This window comes from Typopeltis vanoorti, chromosome 13 (genome assembly GCF_054136105.1).
Source record: "Typopeltis vanoorti isolate ZY-2024b chromosome 13, IOZ_Tvanoo_1.0, whole genome shotgun sequence".
NCBI classification, from domain to species: domain Eukaryota; kingdom Metazoa; phylum Arthropoda; class Arachnida; order Uropygi; family Thelyphonidae; genus Typopeltis; species Typopeltis vanoorti.
In genome coordinates this window covers 124,891,313-124,913,158 of record NC_143561.1, presented here as the reverse complement: position 1 = coordinate 124,913,158, position 21,846 = coordinate 124,891,313, and the positions used below count along the sequence as shown (strand labels likewise).

Sequence of the window (21,846 nt, the reverse complement as noted above, 5' to 3'; positions counted from 1 at the left end):
GCTAAGTAACATTAAAATCACTCAGAAATATTTCTTTTTGTTCATAACAATATCATCCGTTTTTCATCCATTTCTGTTTAGCTGTTTGCTTTAATTGTTCCGTTATTTAACAATTGAATTGAAATGTCGTTCAACAATTAATGAAATACTCGTAGGATAATTCTCCAGTAGTCATTTGAGACAAAAATGCACATTTATTGACTTCATTCACCGTAACCGATAGAAATCTATAAAGAACAACACAAATATTTCATGCTTATAAAGAATATTATTCCTATATGAAATTTAGTTTCGTCAGAGCTTACTAGAAATAGGCGACCGTCTTGAAAATAAATGTCAGTCAGTAATTGAAACTTGAGAAATATAACTGATGGAAGCAACCAATCTAAAACCCCAATATGTATTTTTATTAAAAAAAAAAAAAAAGTAATCTTTCTTCTGGGACAGAAGATGAATGCGACGTAATGTTCCCATGACAACAGCTTTTAATAGGTTAGCTGTAAAATGGGCGCTGTTACTTCCAAACTTTAATACACTAATTACGCCATAACTTTGTAGTAGATTGCTTTTGTCCAATGGTAACTCAAACTGAGAAGTTTTTAGACTTCTTCTTTAGTTTTTATGACGTCATCATTTAGTAATGTCGAGTTTGCGTCACACACCTATTCTGTCATTCCTGCGCAACTATTTTTGAAGTACAAGTGCGCATACGTGAGGGGGGGATTCAGTTTGATAGATCTATAAGAACATCTTGCATGTTTCATGAAGTGCCGTACATAGTCTCTAAACCACACCCAAATTCGCGCGAATTCCTTTTTAATCTCCTTATATTTTAGCCCTTTCGAAATGACACGACGCGAAAAGGTGGCGTCGTATCGTCCTAATGTTGGACGGCGGCCAAGAAAAATTAAAGTATGCCACACAGGACGTGGATAAGCGCCGTATATGCAAGTGTAATGAGGGTTATTTATCATACAAATGGGCTTCTACAGATGCCGTCTGTCTGACGGCGACTGTAAAATTGACCGCCAAGTGCTCCGTTAACAGACGTTTGTTTGCGACTGGGGATGTTTCGCTGAATCATGTTCGTCTGGTCAAAAAAAGATGATCATTGAGTGCGAATTTGCTAAATGGCTTGCGGGGATAATCTCGAAACCAGAAGATCTCTCCATTAATTGCGAATGCTAACGAGATTTTAACGCTGCGGAGTTGATTTAATACGCTAATTGGGTTCTGCAATCGCAGTTCATGTTGCAAATACGTCTTGTGTAACCTCAAATAAGACACGAGCATCTTCAACATGAACTGTGCAAGAACAAACGGATATTTTCTTACTTGAATAACGAGCACGTGACAGGGAGGGAAGGAAGGACCGCTCATTAGCTTGCACGATAAAATATGAGCCTGAGTGCAGAACAAAAGAAAAGTTCGACGCACGAAAAATCGATCGAAAAATCCATACGGCAGCGTCTTTGTAACGGAGGGACGGCGAAGAAAAGGTGCAGACCAGAAAATATTGCAAACGATTGAAAAACTAGGGATGATGTTGCGCAAGTGAAATATTCTCTTCCGGGAGAATTTTATTAACGGAAGTAATTGGAATGATGAAGAGCGTTTTCTTCATCATAAATTGGTGCAGACGACAATGATTGTGCTCGGAACTCGACGACAATGCGCTAACTTCAAATATTTCCACATAAAAGGAAAAGAAATACAGCAGACGATGCATCAAATTTCATTGTCTGCTACATCTTCTGATCATAATTTTTTTTTTTTTTTTTTTGGGGGGGGTCAGTATATTCTGAAAATAAAAATCATTTTTATTAGGAACTCGTAATCGATTATTATATAACTCATGTTTTGTACCTACATTAACCATTTTGATACCCACAATAATTCACAGAAGAAGAGGGGGGGGGGGTGAATGCTGAAATCAGATGCAAATAGGGTTCGATTGAATTTCTAGGAAGAAATTCTATAATGCGATTGTTCACATTACATTCGCGGAAACTAAGCGGGCAGCCATTTACGGTGTGATGATGCATACGTCTGTCACAGGGGCACTCAAATTAGCAGTTTGTCTCATCTGTCCAGCGGAATGACTGTTCAAGATGTTAGCGAAATATAAAAGTGTTGAAATCAAGTGTGTATGTTGACAAACAGCCAAGTAGTACACTTTCACAAATTTATCATCGTGTCATTCATCTTGGGCAGTTGACGGCTTGTTTCGAAACGTTTTGTTGTTCAAATTATTTGCCATTGAGTTCGGACCGCTGACTTATCTGGAATTTCACTGACCCCAGATTGAGGCGGTTGACTGGAATTAAAAGCGTCTTGATACATGCGTGTTTGAAAAGCAAACCAAGCATTACGGACATGTCTGGAGAAAAGCAGCTATTTTGGTCCAAAGTTTATTTTTTTTCCTAAGCTTGTTTTGTTGGTTATTTTGAACAAGGCCAACGTGTTGTTCTTCTAGTTCGTTCTGTGCTTGTTGTGCGGATGAAAAACGCGAATTTCCAGGAAGAAAATTCAATAATCTACCCTCTGAGCTAACTCACTTTAACATGAAGAGAACCTTACAAAGGTTCTTTGCATCCAAGATAGGATTCGAACCTAGATTTTTCCAACCACTCAGTCTGTACCGACTGAGCCACGGAAGCTACTTTATCTTTCGGGGAAAAAAAAAAAAAAAACTTACCATGAAATCCGGTCTTTTGAAGTTCCAGAATCCTCCGAAATCTGAACTTTTTCAGTTAAGAAGCGACGAATTTTATCTCTTTAATGCTGTAATCAAAGCGTATTTGTTAAAGAAAGTTAAGATGTGAATTGTAGGTCAGAGGGAAATCATCCATGATCACTGTTATGACGTCATCAATAGAAAAGAACTGATTACGGATATCTTAATCTCATCACCCCTTGTTCGGGTCTTTTGGTTTATAATTTGACATTTGCTTAAAACGAACTCCCTATTTTGTCGTCAGATAATTATATTATTGAAAAACCGTGTGCAGCATTCCTCTCGTCTTAGATAGGGTTCGAACCTCGTCCTGTAAGCAACCCAATCGTATTTAGTTTGTGGTGAAATGGAGCCACGAAAAAGTAATTTGCATTTTAATTTTATTGCTTAGAAATCAGGGACGGGGTTTGCCCCTCTAAATCCATTCGGACTGCAACATTGAAACTTGATATAAATCAGGTGGCATTGAGTGAGACGTGCATTCCGTAACAAACGGTTGTGACTGGGATTGCCACAAAGTTCAATCAAAACGGCAAACGCTCACACAAAGTTGATCCGGTCAAACAAGTCGGTTGAAATACTGACGGAACGTCGGATGCGGTAAGTTAATAGGGTCAGATAAGGTCCTCTTATGACAGTTTGGTCGATTGCAAGGTAAATAACGAAATGGGATACGTTTATCGATTAAGAGAAAAACAATTTTAAAGATATTGACCTAAAGACGTAAGCCACATCTCAACTACCAAACGCTAGAAGTGAAAAATGCAAAAAAGAAAGTACCGAATTTGGTGTTTTTAACCTTAAATTTTTTTCTTAACACAGCGCTAGTTGGAACTTCGATTCAGAGAGACGAACCTCGCACAACCATATTTGGAAATGTTGCTTAAGTGGGTCAACCAACATTTTAGACATCCCATTTAACTCGACCCGTTTTTTATTCTAAACTGTGACATTAGCGCGCGTTTTAAGTATCGAGCACAATTGAATGCTTATTTCTTATCTGTCGTGTCATGGCGAAACGCGGCAGCTACTCGCATTTTATTTCACGGCGTGCAAAACAAATTTCGTTGCCTTGACGAATAGACAGTTTACAAATTTCGGAGGACGATAAATCACTTTTATTCTTCGTGGGTACGCCGTTGACCGTAAAGAACACTCCGTATCTACGGTGACGTAACTATTAGAGGCACCGCAACCGTTTCCGTGAAAGAAAACTGCAAGTGCTTGCTTGAATGATGGGCAGATGGTGTGCGATAGAAATTCTTTGAGATTAATGCCCGTCGCCTTCCTGAAGAAAAGCCAAAAAAAAAAAAAAAAAAGTTTGTTTCCTTCTAAGCCGAGCATTGTAAACCTAATCTTACCAAACGATTTCCTTGTGGAATTCTTTGGCGGGACAACCAGTCACTAGACTGGTTGTTCCGTCTGTATCCTAAGGAGAAATCCCCCCCCCCCCCAGCGGGAATTGACGTTTAGAATGTAATGAAAGTTTCCATGGAAACGGAAATGATGGGGACTTGTTCTAGCAGGTTTTAATACAAGAATGATCAAGTTTCAGAAGACTTTCCGCATTTAGCTAACCTTAAATGACTTCCTATTAGTCGCGTAGTATTAAATATATACCACATGACCTTCCGTAACCTAAAATAATAGTATTTACTAATAATCTCGCATATTACGAACGACATCTACATAGTCGATAAGGCCCAAATCGAACGCATTTGCCAGTCAAAGATGCGATGATTTTCTTGTACTCTGTAATGGAATACAGACATAATTCGAGTCTTGGATATACAGTAGGAAGACATCCAAGCTCAATCCGGTGATTGCTAAGAGCTTTTCTGTGAGCTTATCGTAAGTGGATTTGTTTCTAACATTTGCCGAACTAAGTCATTTATGGCAACTCCACTGCGAAAATTACAGGAAACCCCTTTCGAAGTTAGATCCGGGTCGGTTCAACTCATACATGTGTAGCTTTGTGTGTGGGGGACAGCCGCAGTGAGCAACAAATTGCATTGTTATGCAGACACGCACTATATGTAAAGAAAATAAACCAAACGCGATGTCTTAGTAGCGAGTTCCTCACTTAATGGGAATCCAGACATTATACATTTGAGCTGTGGAAGTCGAAACGATGTCCGGGGAAAAAAAGTCTAAAATGTGTTTGGAAGATACTTTGAAGGAGGAATAAGAGAAAATAAATAACAAAACGATTTGCTCCAAAAATAGTGAAATATTTATGATGATTTATAAACTTCTAGTACTTTAGTATCGCAATTGGGCGAAGGATTTAGAGTCCGAACAAGGAACTCTGTTTCCATCCCACTTTAGCCTCTAATGATTCCTCCTCCATCCCCACGTAAATTGCGTAGACGTCTAGTTTTCTAGGTCGAGATTCCTGCTACTATCGTATGCTATTGTGTGTCAGCAATAGAAATGCGCTTCTTGTTGCCTATCCGTATAGGCTGCTCTGTTTAAGTATCGTATTCAAAATCGGTAGGATTCATCCCAGCAGGCTTGGGACTCCATTGAGATGTCATACGATGATGGATGATGATAATAATACTTGATATGCGCCAAAGAATGAACTAAGAGGAAGAAGGAAGTTTGGGATTTTCAAAACGCATCGTGGCTTGCCTGCATCGCATGCTCACTCGCTCTAACATGCGTAATTAGCGTTCTCCTCTTCAATCTTGCAAGCACCAAAAAGTCGATTTAAACATTTGTATTGCGATAGACGTTGTATTCTCGCAAACATGCTTGAAGTTCTTTCCAACTCCGAAATGAAGCGTCGAACTGTGAAGGAATATTAGCGAAGTCGAGCGTCATCTGTAACGAGTGGACTTTTCAGTTGAAGGTGAGTTGGCTAATCTCATATGGAGGTGACAGGGTTTTAGCCTTCCAGGAAATTCGGGTTTTTCAGCAAAACAGACAAATAAGCCAGAAGAATACACGTAATTAATAGACGTAATCCGAGGTACATTGGCCTCGTAGCTGCATCGGGCGTAATTCCCCAAATAACAAGAGCGATAAGTGCTGCGGCATCGAAATCGTGTTGGTGTTTTGAAAACCCACTGGATTTAACGGTAATTAACCGAGCTGTTTGAACTCTGGTGTAGTTTGTTCGGAAATGAAGTGACACCGTTTGAATAACCGAGAGTAGTAATCCTCGTGTCAGCAGTGTTCATGAATGCGCATACTGTTTCAGTAACAATATAACGTGCCATGAATCACTTTCGACATCCGTCTTTACGCAGACTTCCCTTATCTTCCTCATTATCCAGATATTATCATTTATCCAAACACATCCGCTAAAAGAACAAGACTGCCGTGACCTCTATTCTTCTAACACGGACTATTAAAACCAACGTGTTCTTGGATCGAATTATGTTTCCAAATAATAACTGGGAATTCTTAGCATATCCTTGAACTTTATCCGCAGTTTTGAGAATGCTATTCCCCACCAGCTTTTACTGTTGAAGCGAACACTAGTTTTTATTTTATTTATTATTAACATTGCGCGGAGTTTACTTTCTTTTGGCGTCTGCCACACCGCGTGCATTCAGGCGACAGGCAGTTTCGCTCTCCATTTAAACCCCGACTGCAAAACCCATTGCCGCCGATGACATATAGGCCAAAATATTGAGTTCAGGACTCTCAGGCGCACGTGCTGCATTATGTCAGCGTTAACTGCGGCGACAGTAAAGACTCGTTTGGTGACATACGGCAAAGTTATCGCCCAACTCGCAAAGTTCTCACGTCACGTGATAGTGTCACAAAGAAAAGGGGGGGGGGGGGTCGTTTTCTTCATGCCCGCGAGCTAACTAGCTCAGATAGTCCTTCCGATTACTGGCTACTGCGCGGAAAGTGCCTTCAGGACTGCTTTTAACTGTGATTTTGTGTCCAAATTTTTTGCAATTTCTCTCATCTGTGGAATCATTCCCAGAGCGTAGTTTAAAATTTTTTTTATGCAAATTTATTTCAGTGGATATCCAAATGCGGTAACAAAGCAACTCAAAACAAGTTTCGGCGTCTGAAACAGGGTCACTGCAGACATTCTGTGACCCAGCCTAAAAAGGTTGTTTAACTTTTTTCATTACAGGCGTGCCATTTGCCGATTGTTTACGATGCAAGACTTGTTTTCAAAAATTTCCGTTTTATACAACAACAACAAATCATCTGTTTTCCGCCTTCTCCGCCGTAACTGATTTTTCCTTGACCGAACGAGTTCGTCTGTTATTTGGATATTTTACCACAGTCGTGACGATCGGCTCGTACTCTGTTCTCGAGCTGTTGCCAGGCGATCAAGGTAACCACAACCAAGCTGTCGCACGCACTTCATTTAACTCGTGCTGTTGTCATGGAAATCGTTTTCTCTGTTAACCCTTTTAAAGAGTCTTCATTTCTTTTGCATTAATCTCACCCGCATTGACGATTCGCGATTACCTTCAGTTTCTGTCGAGCAGATTTTTTCAGCTGCCTCATTTAATTTCCTAATAGCACCAACAAAGAAAGGTAAACCAGCAGCTCTGAAACTATGCATCCCCTTCCCTCCAGCAATCATACGAAGTCGTGACAAAAAAAAAAAAAAAAAAAAAAAAAAAAAAAAAGATCGCAGACTTTTTGAAAATTTATTTAACATAGTAATTACCGTGAGTTTAGGTTTTTTTTTTTTGCTTTAATTTATTTAAATAGAACTGTTTTTAACTGAAGTACAGTTTAGTGTGCTGCGAACCTTCAGGGAAAATTACCCAGAAGGAAGTCTCATGATTGGTGCATTCCATTTCCTTTCCGGTGAATATACATTGAAATCTTTGTTTCGCTTATAAATTAATTCCGGATATTTTGAACTTTATTGTCAAAACCGCTTGACAGAGATTTTTCTGTTTTGAATGAACCACATCCATCAGTATCGAATTTGCAGTTGACTATGGAGAACTCTTGTTTCAGCCATGACTTTTTTTTTTAAATCGGTTTTCACTTTTCACCATCGCTGTAATTGAGTGCACTCCGTGACGTACTAATGTATAGAAGATGTGACTGCGTATTCGTGTAGAAACGTTCCACAGTCTGTTTCCTGAGTTAAAATGTATGGTTTTTCACGCTGAGTTTCTTCCTGAGGGGGAATATTTCTTACCTCCGCAAAGATTAAATAATTTTGAAATCCACTGGAAAAAGTTCGCCTAGTTGGTACTAGAATCGAACGTGTCTTTCTTATAATAGTTAATAATGAATATCGAAATTGATTGCTGTTTATTATATTGGTTACAGAATCCTCTAAAAAAAAATAAGTTGCCAGTAACAACTCCAACATACCTCATCCATACTTTATTATTTAGTGAGATTAGTTCGCAACAAATAGTTCTACATTTAGTTCAATTCTGACTTTGGCATGTTTTAACAAAATGTGTTAATGAGTCCAAAAACATGTTATTTACATTTTTGTACATTTTTATCGCCAGTTTTCTTTGGCTGTAGCTTTTTTTATCCCACTCCTGATCACCCTTTGCAAATCGCTGGTTTTAATTAATTAAAAATATTGTTGAAAAAAAGGAGGCAAAAAACTGCTTCCAATTTGCTTTACAGAAAGGCTTATCTTATCGAATATTTCTGTTTTTAAATGATTTGTAAAACTAGGCAAAGTGGTAAACAAAATTGCGTAGTCACTCTGATTGTAGTGCGCAAGCGTGTTTCATATCTATTTATCCTATCAAAAATGAATCCAATTGTTGTTGACTGTTATTGGTTTGGCGGTAATTGTGGCATTGCTCGTGCTCTTTTCAGCTGTTATTATTATAGCATAGTTACGATACCATAATGCAGAACTACAGCTCATGCTCTACTCCTAATTAACACACACACACACACACACACACACACACACAAAATGCAGTTGTATTTTTTATTATTTTTTTATTTTTTAAATGTCGCTCTTTATCAGATATCATCAAAATTCGTTCGCGAAAATCCACGAGATGAATTGCCGGAAAGACGAAGAAGAAAAATGGTGGTTGGTTTTATCTATTTTTTAAATGCATCGAATTTCTCGTTTGGCCTATAAAGTGAAATACCGTGTGGTATTTCCCGATGTTGCGTTATTATTTATGCTTGTTTGTTCTAGTTTTTTTCGATCTATAAATCATGACTTTGTTCATTGCTGACGTATGTTATCGCGCGCCACTCTTTGTTCAAGACTTTGCTTGTGTGTTCAGTCTAACGATGAGATTTATTGACAGTGCAACCTTTGCCTGTCGGATTTAATATTGTCAGTCGTTCCTGAATTTCTCTGGGGATGTGCACGACACAAATAAAATATCCTCGTATGCGATATTTTACCTGAAATTTGTTTTAACAACTCGAACAGTTAAATACACGCATTTTCATTAATTGTAATAAAATGAACACAATCTCTTAATGACATCGTCAGATCCAGTAGTTCCTTGTCGAAACCGCACTTCGACGTAGAAAAATATTTATTTTAGCTGCAAGTATTTATATTGGCTAAACGTTTAGGAGCTTTAATCTGTTGGTAACGCCACTAATAGCTGTTGCCACCCTTTTAATGGACGATAAACAAATAAAACAAACAATGAAGCTACATTGCACAAAATTGCCATCAACAGAGTAGCCGCTTGTTGAGCTTTGATTTTCTGGAGTGGAAAGGGGAGATTATGCTAACCAGGAAAGATTTACTGAAGACAATTATAAAAGAAACAGAAAAGATGTAACTATCGAAGATTCGTGATAAAAGGTATTAAATTCCCAGAAGCTTTTTATGTAATCGGCTACTGTGAGAACACAAAGTACACGAATAATTCCTACTTTAGACGTGTCACTTGCTTCTCTTTTCAAATAGAAAAAGGAAATAGTTTTAAAAGTGTTTCTTAGCGTCAAAGCAGTTAGTATTATGTGACATTCACTGATTTAAGTGGATGACACAAATAAGTCTCTAAAATGTCTAAATAAATAAAAGTACTGGTTCTCTCCCTCCTCCTTTGTGGGGATTCATGATGGGGTGTTATCCCTGCAATTCCAACATCTACCAATTGTAAATCGTTTTGTTGTAATTCTTTACACAAATAAATTTTTTAAAAAAATTGACACCTTTATTTCCTAAAGGGAAGACAGAACTCCGTTATCCCTACCTGACTTGTCAACATTTCGTAGCCATCCATTGTTCACTCCGACTCGTTACCGATAATTGAGTTCATACTTACTGACGATTTCAAGACTTCGGGAGACGAGAGTAAGGCCGACGTGCCGCTGTTTCGTTCATCTAAACGGGAGGCGATGTAATTGTCTGAAATAGTTCTATGGGCGATATTTCGAGTTGTGGGATTTTAAATCCGAGTTTCTGGTAAAAAAAAACGCAAAAAATCTTGCATTTGCTGCAGATCAGCTTACTCGGAAATGACTGAAGAAATTAGTACAAAAAGGTTCATTTAGTTCGCGAGTGGAATTTATTTTTAAGCCTTTTATTGTTTATTTTTAAATATTTTTATTTTTACATATTCTAGAGACTCTGTTCCATATGTGGGACTTTTCAAGCCTCCCACAAGTGAGGCAGCGGTTATTTTGTGAATATTTTTAGGTAGAAGATGCGTACGGTGGGATTTGAACTCGCAGCCTGTTCCTTGGAAAGCGCATGAGCTAGCCACTCCACCAACCAGGCCGCAGTTAATGTTTTATATTAAATAATAATTTATTTCGTAGAAACGAAACTGATTTAACGGCTTTCCTTGTGTGAGGTACGGGTGTGTTTTGAATTTTCCGCACCTATTTTAAGATGACAGTGGAGGCAACATCTCTGAAACGAAATTATAAACCACTAGGTTAATTTTTTAATAATTTAAATCCATACCGCGCATGCTAAACAACCCCATCATCCACATACTTGCCGATAGAACAGCAGTTTACAAAGAAGTCTCAAGTTCCTTCCCATGTCATTGTTACGCATGCCTGATTTCGTAGAGAAATTCCACTCCTGCAATGTTTAACTTCACTCAGACAGAATAAATACGGGTTATATTTTTACAATGAGCAGCGTGAAAATAGCCCGTGTAAATAATTCAACAGAAATCTTGGCGATGCATTCAAATATGTGTGGGGAAAACAATGTGTTTTCCCCACATCATCTACTGAATTACACTAGCGGTTAATTTTTTTTTCGGTATCCCAAACATAAATCGCTTTCCGATGCCTCGTCGTGTGTTTACACCGGCATGAATTACATTTATGCACGCTAAGCGCAAGTGTGCGAGTCTAATTGCGTGTTGTCGAGCGCTGATTCCCATTTTAAATCTTGCTGGTTGACTGCTTTGTAGTTTGTACATCGGCAGACTATTTGCGTTCGTTCACAGATGAGACCTCCCCGAATGTATTAACTAACGTCAAGTTGGATGTTCATTCTCGGTGAAAAATTATCACTTGAAGGATATATATATTGATTTGGAATCGTGTTTAGAATTGTTATATTACAGAAAAACCAGGTACTAATAAAAATATTGTTTATAGGAATATGCTGCATTTAGTCTTCAATCACGATTGCATCTTGCGCTTGCCAGATATTTTTCTGTGCAATTGAACTATTTGTCGTAAATAGCAGATATCAGGCATAACAGATTCGCAGGAATTCAATACGCCACTTTTTTCCTTACTTTAAAAAAAAAACAAAAATGCGACATTGCCATCTTCGAATAGAGCACTTACTACAACACAAATTGTTGACGCAAGACTTCCGTTGTGTCAGATTGCATCAGTTTCCTGGTTGCATCTCTTTTTTAACACATGCCCATTATCACCGCAGTATGTAAGTTAGGCTGATTGGCCATAAAAACAAAACGCAATCACTTTCCAGAGAACTGCGTGTGTGTGGTCTTGTCAGATAAAAAAGCTCTTGAACTTTAGATAAAGAACAAGCACTCCTTAAAAGTACTTTGTCGTTTCTTAAGTTTGCGTTATCCTCCTAGCTTATTTTGACTGTTTCTTTCATTGCAAAACTAATTTCATTGCAATCATTGCGTAGATTGTGTAAATCCGCCATATCACTGGATGCGGTCCGCCAAGCTCCAATCACAACGGTCGAATGTATTTGATAAAGAAGATCTCCCCTCTCAAGGAAAGTAGAAAGAGTATTTTCTATGAATTCCATCGTGCTCGGACGCAGTCGACTCGGTTTGAAATCGATAATCTCCTGCAGCCACGCATTTTATCTTCGTTTGTAGCTCATAAACATGGTTGTTCATGTATATCGTATTCTGCGCTATTGTGGGAATGTGTGATGAACGAGAAATAGTTTTTACTCGCACGTTATCATCCATAAATATTGTCTTTTTCTTTTCGCAGGGAGACTTCTACGTTTTGTCTCAGAATCTTATAAAACTCGAGTCTTTCCTTTTTATCTTCATGCTTTGTCACAAACACACGTAAACAGATTATTTCTATTTTTCAACTTCAATAACTACGTATTAAACCCTCACCGCGGTGTTCTGAAATCAGTAACTGAATTCTGTTTCAGTTGGCTGAAAAAAATTTCAGTCGAGTGAAAAAAAAATTAAAATAGGATAAATTATGTTTATAATTATATTTCTCATTTTCTGTTGCATTTTTGACGTTGCATTCTCTCCAAGAGTGTCATATAATTTTAGGGTATCCCTTGATTCCATTATTTAAATTCGCTTTGAAAGTGGGCGACATTTGAACTCCCAATTAAAAAAAAAAAAATTATTCCATAAGACATAATACGTTTTTGCATGAGAACAAGCGTAAGCAATGAGCTTCACTTGGTGTTGATTTTCACAATTGGGATTTTACCTGGCGAACAGAGTATGAGAACGTGGCCGTTGCCACTGGCTGGGTGGTTTGAATAAAACTCGCATTAATTTGTATGCAGATGAGAATTATTCTGTATCAGCGATATGCCGACTTTCATTTCGTACTTCGAACTGGTTGGTTTAGCGACTAACGCAGAATTTAATGTTGTTTTGGTTGACGTACAGTCCTTCCCTTTGCATATGATGACAGGTGCTACACCAACGTTTGTTACAAACTGCACAGTTGCACACGTCAGTGCATGTCCATTGAGATTCCGTTGGAATCGCAATGGACATGCACTGTGAGAATTTCTATGAGAATTGTGCGCCCACGTAACAGTTTTAGCGATGCGTGTGCTGTTCAAACAAGGTCGTTTCGTAATTTGATAGTACGAAAAAAAAAAAAAAAAAAAAAAAAACATCGGTCGCTGCGTGGTTTCGTGTGTAGAGAAGACGCTGCACCACATACACACACGTGCAAGATCCAAGTCGGGGAAAAGAAAAAAAAAAGAAGGGGGGGTCAGTAAAAAAAAAAGCTGCGTCCTTGAGACAAGAAGGGACATGACCTCCTTCACGGCTGCCGGCGAAGCGTAATTCCCTTTCTGTTAAACATGGCCGGTGTTGCCACTCGATGTTGACGTTTCGCAGAGGGATACGTTGCGGGGTGAGGGACGGAGAACTGGGATGAAGAAAGAGAAAAATCTCTTTTCTTCGTCGTCGCATCTTTTATTTTTAAATGCGATAGGATAACGAATACCCTCTTAGGCCGACGAAGTCCTTGAAAAGGGAAGTACGAGTGGCTTCCTTGAGGTTGGTGTGCGGAGTATTTGACTGTGACGGTAGCCTGTCTGAACTAAATCCTACGAACCAAATGCACGCCTTTCGAGGAAAAAGCCAAACTTTAGTTGCCCATTTAAGAAGGTCGAGCGACAGCTTTTAGATTTATTTTTTAATTTATTTTGTAATTTATTTCAGTTTCCGATCGGAGTCTTTATATTGATTATCAGTATTTATTATCAGAGAAAATTATTCTTTAAATAAATTTCTATGATGACAATTGTCTCTATCAAGCTGAAGCTTTCTTTTTCCCAGAATTTATCGATAATATGCTTTGTTTTCTCTATGGGGAAAGCGTTTCTCTCCCTCTTCCCCACTGCTCGTAGTGGCACCCACTGGTTATGCATTTTTAATCTGGAAATCGTTTTGCATCGAATACGGTTGATTGGACCAATCGGCTATATGACACTTGTGTTTTGGAACCATCTTTTATTTTATTTTTTTATTCGGCTCCATTGACTGGCTATCACAAAGACCATTAGCTTATTATTATTCGTTCTGTACCTCCAATTCTTGCTTGTTTGTCGCTGCGAAGCCCTCTTCCATTTTTTCCATTCCCCTAAAAGTTAATATTTTTGGATTTGTGTCGCAATGCTATTTATCGCTTCCAATTTTCTGGTTGTTCGCAAATCATCTAAACAAGTGATGAAAAGTAATAAAATGAAATAAAAATAATGAACCGAAAATGCCATCTCCGAGAACATTGACAAAGCGAAAATCAGCCATTTTTCAAACCAGATTCAGTTGTACACGACGTTGAATAAGTCGCATTTTTCTTCTTAACACTTTGTCACCCACTTCAGCTTTTTCTTTTTGACAATTGACTCCGGTACTGATCACGTGGATGATGCAGACGGCCGTATAAGCATGTGGTATAATCCGCATACCACATATTTGCAATCCAATCAAGTTTTAAGACGCTGCTGTACTGTGAACGTGAGTAAAATCGTTCGCATTTCAACGATTTATTATTTTATTTATTTCCCCTTCCCTTTACTCAGCGCACTCCCCCCCATATTAGCTTTGGCCCCATAACATGAACGCATGGATTTATTTGTAAGCGAAAGTACTGTGTACTAATAAGTATTTTATTCTGTTTGTCACAGTGAAATACTATTTCTAGATTTTCGCTAAGAATTTTTTTAAGACTCGTGAAAACGTTCCAATTTTGTTTGTCCGTCGTTCATTGAAAAATGTTAATCAGATTAATTTTTCTTGAGATCATTTATTCTCTCGCAAGTAAATAACATTACACTGCTAAAAACCAGCAGTGCTTCATTTTCTCGTCTGAATGCTGTATTGGATTTATTATTGGTAGCTGACCAAGTAGTGCTGTAAACTATGGTTTATTTTCTTATATATGTAATATCTCTTCATCTTTACTCTCTTCTATCTCTATTCCTAATTCTTTATAGCTTTACTCTAATGCGCTTTTTCTCTTATCCTTTCTCACTTATTCTACTGCGTACTATGTTTATCTACCCTTCGCACTACGAGTCTTATACCTAAGATACTAGAAGATTATTTAATTTAGACTGCGCCACTAATATCATTTAATTAGCATAAAACTCAATAATACGGGCTGGTAGATTTCTCTCTCTAACACAAATTCCTTCAATAAAACTTGACGCAAACAGTCGTGTCTGCACTTTTACTTAACTATCTCACTTAGTTTACCGCTCACAAGTTCTTTTATTTAGGAACAGTGCAGTTGTCAAAATAAACAAACAGGCAGCACTCTGTTAACAAAAAAATCAAAACACATTTTATTTACGGCATATTATACGAATTTAAACATTACGGAGATTGCTTTCTCTATCCATCTGTAAAATTTCTTTACAAACTTTATCTCAACTTCTATCTATCCCAATGGTTTTAACAGGCCTTTAAGGCCCACAACCTTCCAAGCATGCTTGGATTTCGCAACCGAAATACGAGGATAGAATGGTCACTCCTATGCCTCAAGGTATTCTTGGTTGTATCCCTGTGTGTTCAAGGGGCCGGTTTGCCTGCTTGCGGGATGAAAAACACCAGATAAACTGGCGGAAAAAACCCTACTGCCCGCGCCCAAGACCGGCTAACTTGGCTATGGCTGAGGAAGATCCTTCAGCTCCTCACGTCTCCGACGGGAATCGAACCTAGGACACTCCTTCCCCAGGCATATGGTTGCGAAGCGCAAGGCCACTAGGCTAACCGCGCGGGCTTATCTCAACTTCAAATATGCCAATAGATTTTCTTAATGACACTTCTTGTTACCATTAATCTAAATCTTAATTGTCCAACTAAAACACATTATAAGAGGAATTGTACAAAGGTATATAACTTACAAAAGCTCTGTATGGCACATTCAGTCAAAGGTCTTGCATAAAAAGTTCTAAGGAATTCTCTCATCTCGGGTCTTGAGCTTCCGTCAGGAAATCTGGCTTCGGTAGTATCTCATCAGAAAAATTGCGCGCTGTAAGCAGTGACCTGTGATACTAGTACAGCTCTGGCAAAATGTTGTTCTCTCACGGCAAAACGAAAAACTCCCGAGCGAAGCTGCTTCGGGTAATTTACATCGCGTTTTCTCCTCTGCTTTGGCTCGCCGAAAATGCCTGGAACTAATTCTTTTGTCTGCCCTCTCAAGTAGCTTGAACTCCCGCCTCTAAGAAACTGTAATTGCCGCCAATTGTCGTGTAATTCCAGGCCCAAGATCCCTCTCTGGCCTGGAAGCTTTTCTCCAGCAATTGGAACTTCTCCTTTCGGCAACTCGAAGCTCTCTCTCTCTAGACTGGAACCAGGAAGCCCCTCTCTGTGGCCTGAAAGTCCTCTCTCTCTCTCTCTGGCCTGGAAACTCTTTCTGGTGACGATTGGATCCAGGAAGCTCTCTATGCTTGGCCCTGTCCATTTTTATTATGCCTTCTCTGAGACCTCGCACGAAGTTTGTAACTCCCAAAGAACTCGGCATGACTCTTTCGTCTTCTTTCAAGTTCGGCCCGCTTTCTGTTCTCCTCCGCTTTCTTTTGATTGTAAGTTGCCGGCCATCGAAAGCTGTTTGAACCTTTCTGACTGACTTCGGAGGTGTTTACGCGGAGAGCTTGTAAGCCTTTCACATGCACACAAAAATTTTATAAACAACCTTTCTTATGCCGCCTTGTAGATCTATTACATACAGGTCCGGCGGCAAAACCTTACCTTTTGTTTTTAACACTTTAAAATAGTCTTATTAAAGGAGTATATACAGTTAATTTCTAAAGAGTTATTTACAAAAATATCTAGTACAAAATATACAGAGACAAAGAAATTATTTTTACAACATACTCATGGGACTTTGACCTGAGAAAAAAGAAAAAAAATCGATGTAAAGCGCTTTGATATTTTTAAGCTACATCGAATTTTTACAGTGCAAGGAATCAGAATGCCAAACATGTTTTGGCCCCACTTCTTTAGTAATCATTTTATTGAATTAAAATGATTACTAAACATAAAATGTTTATATAAATATTGAAATTAATAATAATATTAATCTCAAACGTTATTTTATCAATATAATAAAATTTAATTTTTATTACTTTATTTATTTATTTTTACTTCATTTTTGCTGTTTTAAAAGCAACACTCCTTACTCAACTTTCAACACCACAGTATTTGCATACAAAATAACTTCGCCTGTTTTGAATTGTGAAATTCTTTCTTGCGTTATCAGTATATGGCTTTTTTTTTTTAAATCCGAATTATATTTTTCATTAACTTTTAAATTGGATCTTTTCTGCACAGAAGCCATTAATTGATATTCCGAAATTTTAGGAGCTTAGTACCAAATCTTGCCAAACTGATTTTGTTAACAAAATATCCAGAAGCCCTTGCAAAACTTGAATAATTCCAAGTTACTCAGGCACGGATGACTAAAATGGGTTCTGGATGTGGCCTGCTTGAATCACTTTCTGAGATCTTAAACTGAGCACTCCGCTGAATTCACATCTAGATAAACTAAGAAGAAAGAACACCGTTCACAAAACACATTTATTATTATTAACACCTCCAAGAGGTTCAAGGACTTATAGGGAGGGCATTCCACACAACTACCATCAACGCCATCTACCACCCATCACCGCCAACAGTATATTTTGTCTGTAAATTGCGTGTGTTCTGATATCCGATTTGACTGTACGCGGGATGAAAAACCCTGCTACCTCCGTATATGAGATTTCGTATTTTTATTTTTTTTTTTTTCATGTAATAAAACATTACATGAAAAAAAAAATTCCGAGAACAAGAAATTGTGACATAATTAAAATCCGATTAATAAAATTACATAAATTTTTATCGGATCGTAGAAACGAAGTAAAAAAAGAAAAAGTTGCTGTTGCAAAAATCACTCAAAACTGAATGCATTTAACTAAGAATTAAACGAACTTCCCCATCCCACAAAATCTCAACTTCAAATATTTCTTTCGATTGTCACGCTCTCTACCATTGGTACTTATAGGCCAATCTTGTAACTTCTTCAAAGATGTCCTCGAATTGTTGGGTGTTTGTTGTCGCTTGCCTAACCGTCGATTTGGGATTAATCTCGAGATAGGAAATAAATCGAAAACAACGTATCCAATTACGTACTCGACATTTCCTGGTTCTAGAACGTTGACTTTGAGACTATAAAACACAAAATTACTTAATTAAATCGAAGAGGAAACTAGTAATTCAGTCACAAAAAATTGGTTAATTCTAGAAATACATAAACACTGTGGCGAACCCCGAATGTTTTTGATTACCATCCGAAATAAAAGTAAAATTTTATATAATTCTGTTTCGGTGGGATACGTTGATAGAAATGTTTTCAGCTACTGCGAACTGCTTGAACTCGGACACGTAAAAGAGAATTCAGATAGCAATCACTTAAAGAATTGGAAGAAATACGTGAAAATAAGCAAAGTATTCTTTATATTTAAACACTTTCATTTAAATAAAGAAAACTGTAAATTTTATAACGACTTATATCCCTGAAGGGAATAGGAGGTACTGCGTGATCCCTCCCCTTTTGAAAAGCGGTCCACTTCTCACATTGCCGAGGTTGAGTGCATTCCCGCGTATGCTAGGTGAGTCGATTGTTCCTAATCCAAACTAGTATTTGTTTGTATGTACTGCGTGTTCTATCGATTTTGCTGAATTACCAGATTAAACGATTAGCTTGTTATCAAAGGAAAATAAATAAATGTAGTCGAAGACCCAAACGGAACTTTTAGGATCTGTATTCTGCAAATCCAGCATCCTTGAGGTTATGCTGACCATATTTAATCATTTTAAACCATATTCTAAGTCTGATTTCATTTCATCAAAAGGGTAAAGAGACCGGTATTAATCACAATTGATGCTCAGGACATTCAATAAATCCCTTTTTATTACACGGCATATTATATTTTAGACTTGTGTTATTTTCACATTTTTCCTCTACTGTTAAAACCTTTACATTCTGTAAATGTATTCTTGAAATGTTGCTTAAATGATGTCATTTAATGAAGTTCTTTTGACATGTTTGCATGTCCAGAGAAATCCATTAAATCCATGTTCCCTGTCTTATGAAAGAAGTGTTAAATGTCCTTGTCTTGTCTCTGACGTGACCTTCTGTCTCTGCCTGCAATAATCGCCCCTCTCATCTTGCTTCTAAATTCTCTGCACTTCAACTTTCCTTCTTTGTGTTCGCGATATGCAGTAGTTAATTTAACGAAGGATAATTAAATCTATGAAACTTTTATTTCTCCACCCACAGTGAGGAGGCCTAGCTGGACATCGCTATCAAGGCAACATGAGCTGTTTACAACTCCCGAGTTCCCTTCTAAGCGGTCCATTAGTGTAAGTATTTTGAATTAAATGCGATGGTTTGTTACTTTGTCACACATCCAAATTACGACATGTTTTCGGTCATGTGGTTGCTTAAATTTAGTTCGTCATTTCTTCCTGTATGTTCACTAGAAGAATATTCCAAGAATGAAATACACGTGGATTTTTCATACTTTATTTTTGTCTTAAATGAATTTACGAACTTACTCTCTCACACATACTCTCAAATGATGGAAATGTTAAGTGAAGAAAATGAAATGGATGCTTTCCAACAATAGACAAGCGTCACTTAGGAAGAATATATTTCGCAAGAAATCTAAAAAAAAAAAAAAAAAAAAAAAAAACAGCTTTTCGAAAATAAGCGAAAAATTCTTAATTAGAGAAAGGGATCGAGAAGTTGAGAGAACAATTTGCGAAAATGCTCAGGATAATGTCGAGAAAAACATCGACTATTGAGGATCACATTTGCTATGCTAAGGCTGGATCTCTAGGCAAGCTACGAGGATAATATTTAGGATTGAGGAATGTTGACGATGAAAAACCGACCAAGGGAATGGGGGATGCAAAGTTTAGTGGAAAAGAGGACAAAGGGGAGATTGCAATGAATGGCGGGGGTGACATCCTTGTATTCCTAGGAATTACCCGAATACTAATCGTAACAGAACAACAGACTCGGTCAGCGACATAATTGACAGATTATGCAATCTATGCCTGCTTCAGAGACATCCTAAATTTATTGTGCGACTCTGGGAGTGGAAGATACTTCGGGGAAAGGGATTCGTTTTGAAACGCTAATTCCACGAAGTTTTTTAACACTGATTTCTCAGCCAGTCGTTTTGGCATTAACGCAATTAACCTCGTATGTGACAAGCGCAGCCAGGCGTTGCATGTCGCATACGAAATATGATCTGCCAGTGACGCAGTAGTCTCGAGCAGGTTACCATCATCATTACGTTATTATATCGTTTTTTTTTTTTTTATTCCTCAGAGATTTTGTTTACTCCGTTAACTTTTAAGCACCGCCTTCCATTTTCTCTCATTATCCGTAATGATATGTTCATTAATAATAATAATAAAAAAACGAGTGAGTTTAGGATTAACGCATTATTTGCACACATTTACAGTATATTAATGAGCCCTTTTTCTTAGCACAATTCTCTCAATGCCACTGTTTTGGTACCGGATGTGATGATAAACAGTTAACAAAGACGATGCGCTCTCCTCATCGCCTTAGTGGGTTTGACCGTCAAACTGTTCAGTCCAAAAACACTAACACTTATACGTGAGCATTATGATCGTGGTCTTAATGATTGGTCAGCTTGCTCTACAGAGCGGATGAAATTTTTGGACATGTTTAAAAGTGAATGGTTAAATTACGAACCAAATCATTTTATTCGACCACGTAATACCACTTTCTAGCACATTTTATTCGTCATCCTTGTCTTTTTCCCCCCACGTGTGTCTCCAGTGAGTAGGGTTAGCCGGTAAAATAGCACTTGCGAAATAAAAGGCTCCAGGCGTTTGTTGTTTGCTTCGAGACTGCGTCATTGATTTTGTGCATCATAATCCTCGGAGACCGCAGTGTGCAATAGGGACCTGGAATTCCTCAGTCGGCGATGAGCCATCTAACACATGTGTCAAGCCTAACACGATTGCTTTAGTTTGTGTGATTCACGAGAACCCGACGTTTTCTAAGAGAATCGGCTTGTGTACAAAATTCAGTTGGAACGAGCACACCATGTTATTCCGGATGATAAACTGCAGAAGCTAACCTTTGCGAGAAGTTTTTTGACCTCATCTAAAAAGATTAGAAACATTTCTTATACTTTGTGTTAGAGATGAACGTGTATAATGCCCACGCTTAGGACTGAAAACTCTGGTAGCATGGTCGAACCCCCCCCCCCCCCCCTTGATAGTACACCAGAAAATCTGTAGTTAATGACACGATATTGAAGTGTGTTTTTAATGTAGCAATGAAGCTTTCGAAATGTAACTTGTAGTGTTGAAATGCCATGGATATGGCAAAAATCGGATCTCCCCCCCCCTTTAAACACGTAGAATGGATGACGAAGAGTGTGCTGAAGTGGGTCTGAAGTTTAGCAGTCAAGCTGCGTTTCACTGCATTAAAAAGTTTTCAAGAGAGCAGTGGAATTAGATACAAGTTTAGATGAATACTGCTGATGGGAATGTTTGAGAAGAGGTTGTGCGCCAGGAAACGGAGTTAGTTGGCCACAAACGGACTGGATAATTCTTCTTTTTTTTTTCTGTCGAACGGAATAAACGATATTTTAAGTTTTTGCGCATTTTAGCTGACATGGGAAACGTTATCCCATACTAAGATCCTTTGGGATTTATTTATATTACTTTGATTGGATGACTCTTCTTTTCTTGCTAGAAATATGCCAATATTGAATTTCCTCTTTCTTCATTGGCAGAAAGATAAGTTGGTTTCCATGAGAATGCTCTAATGAATATCAGTATGCATTTAGGATTGTAGATATTCTTGAAATATGAGAAGTGGGGGGGAGTAGAATAGAATGCTGCATCTTCCAAGTGTGACTAAATCTGCAACCAGAGAAAAATCTTCACATACAGCCTTGAGACACTCCGGTAGCGCAGATATCGCAGAAGATAAAACTATCCATC

At 38.0% G+C, this 21,846-nt stretch overlaps 1 protein-coding gene across 1 annotated transcript in view; it reads left to right on the top strand.

The window, feature by feature from the left end:
* LOC150100518 (growth factor receptor-bound protein 14-like) overlaps positions 1 to 21,846 on the top strand; it is a 341,775-nt gene that overhangs the window by 62,769 nt on the left and 257,160 nt on the right. Inside the window, exon 2 of the mRNA XM_090402828.1 lies at positions 19,130 to 19,212. Within this exon, the coding sequence (XP_090258954.1) occupies positions 19,166 to 19,212 (47 nt within the window). The 5' untranslated portion in view covers positions 19,130 to 19,165. The remainder of the gene's footprint in view (positions 1 to 19,129; positions 19,213 to 21,846) is intronic.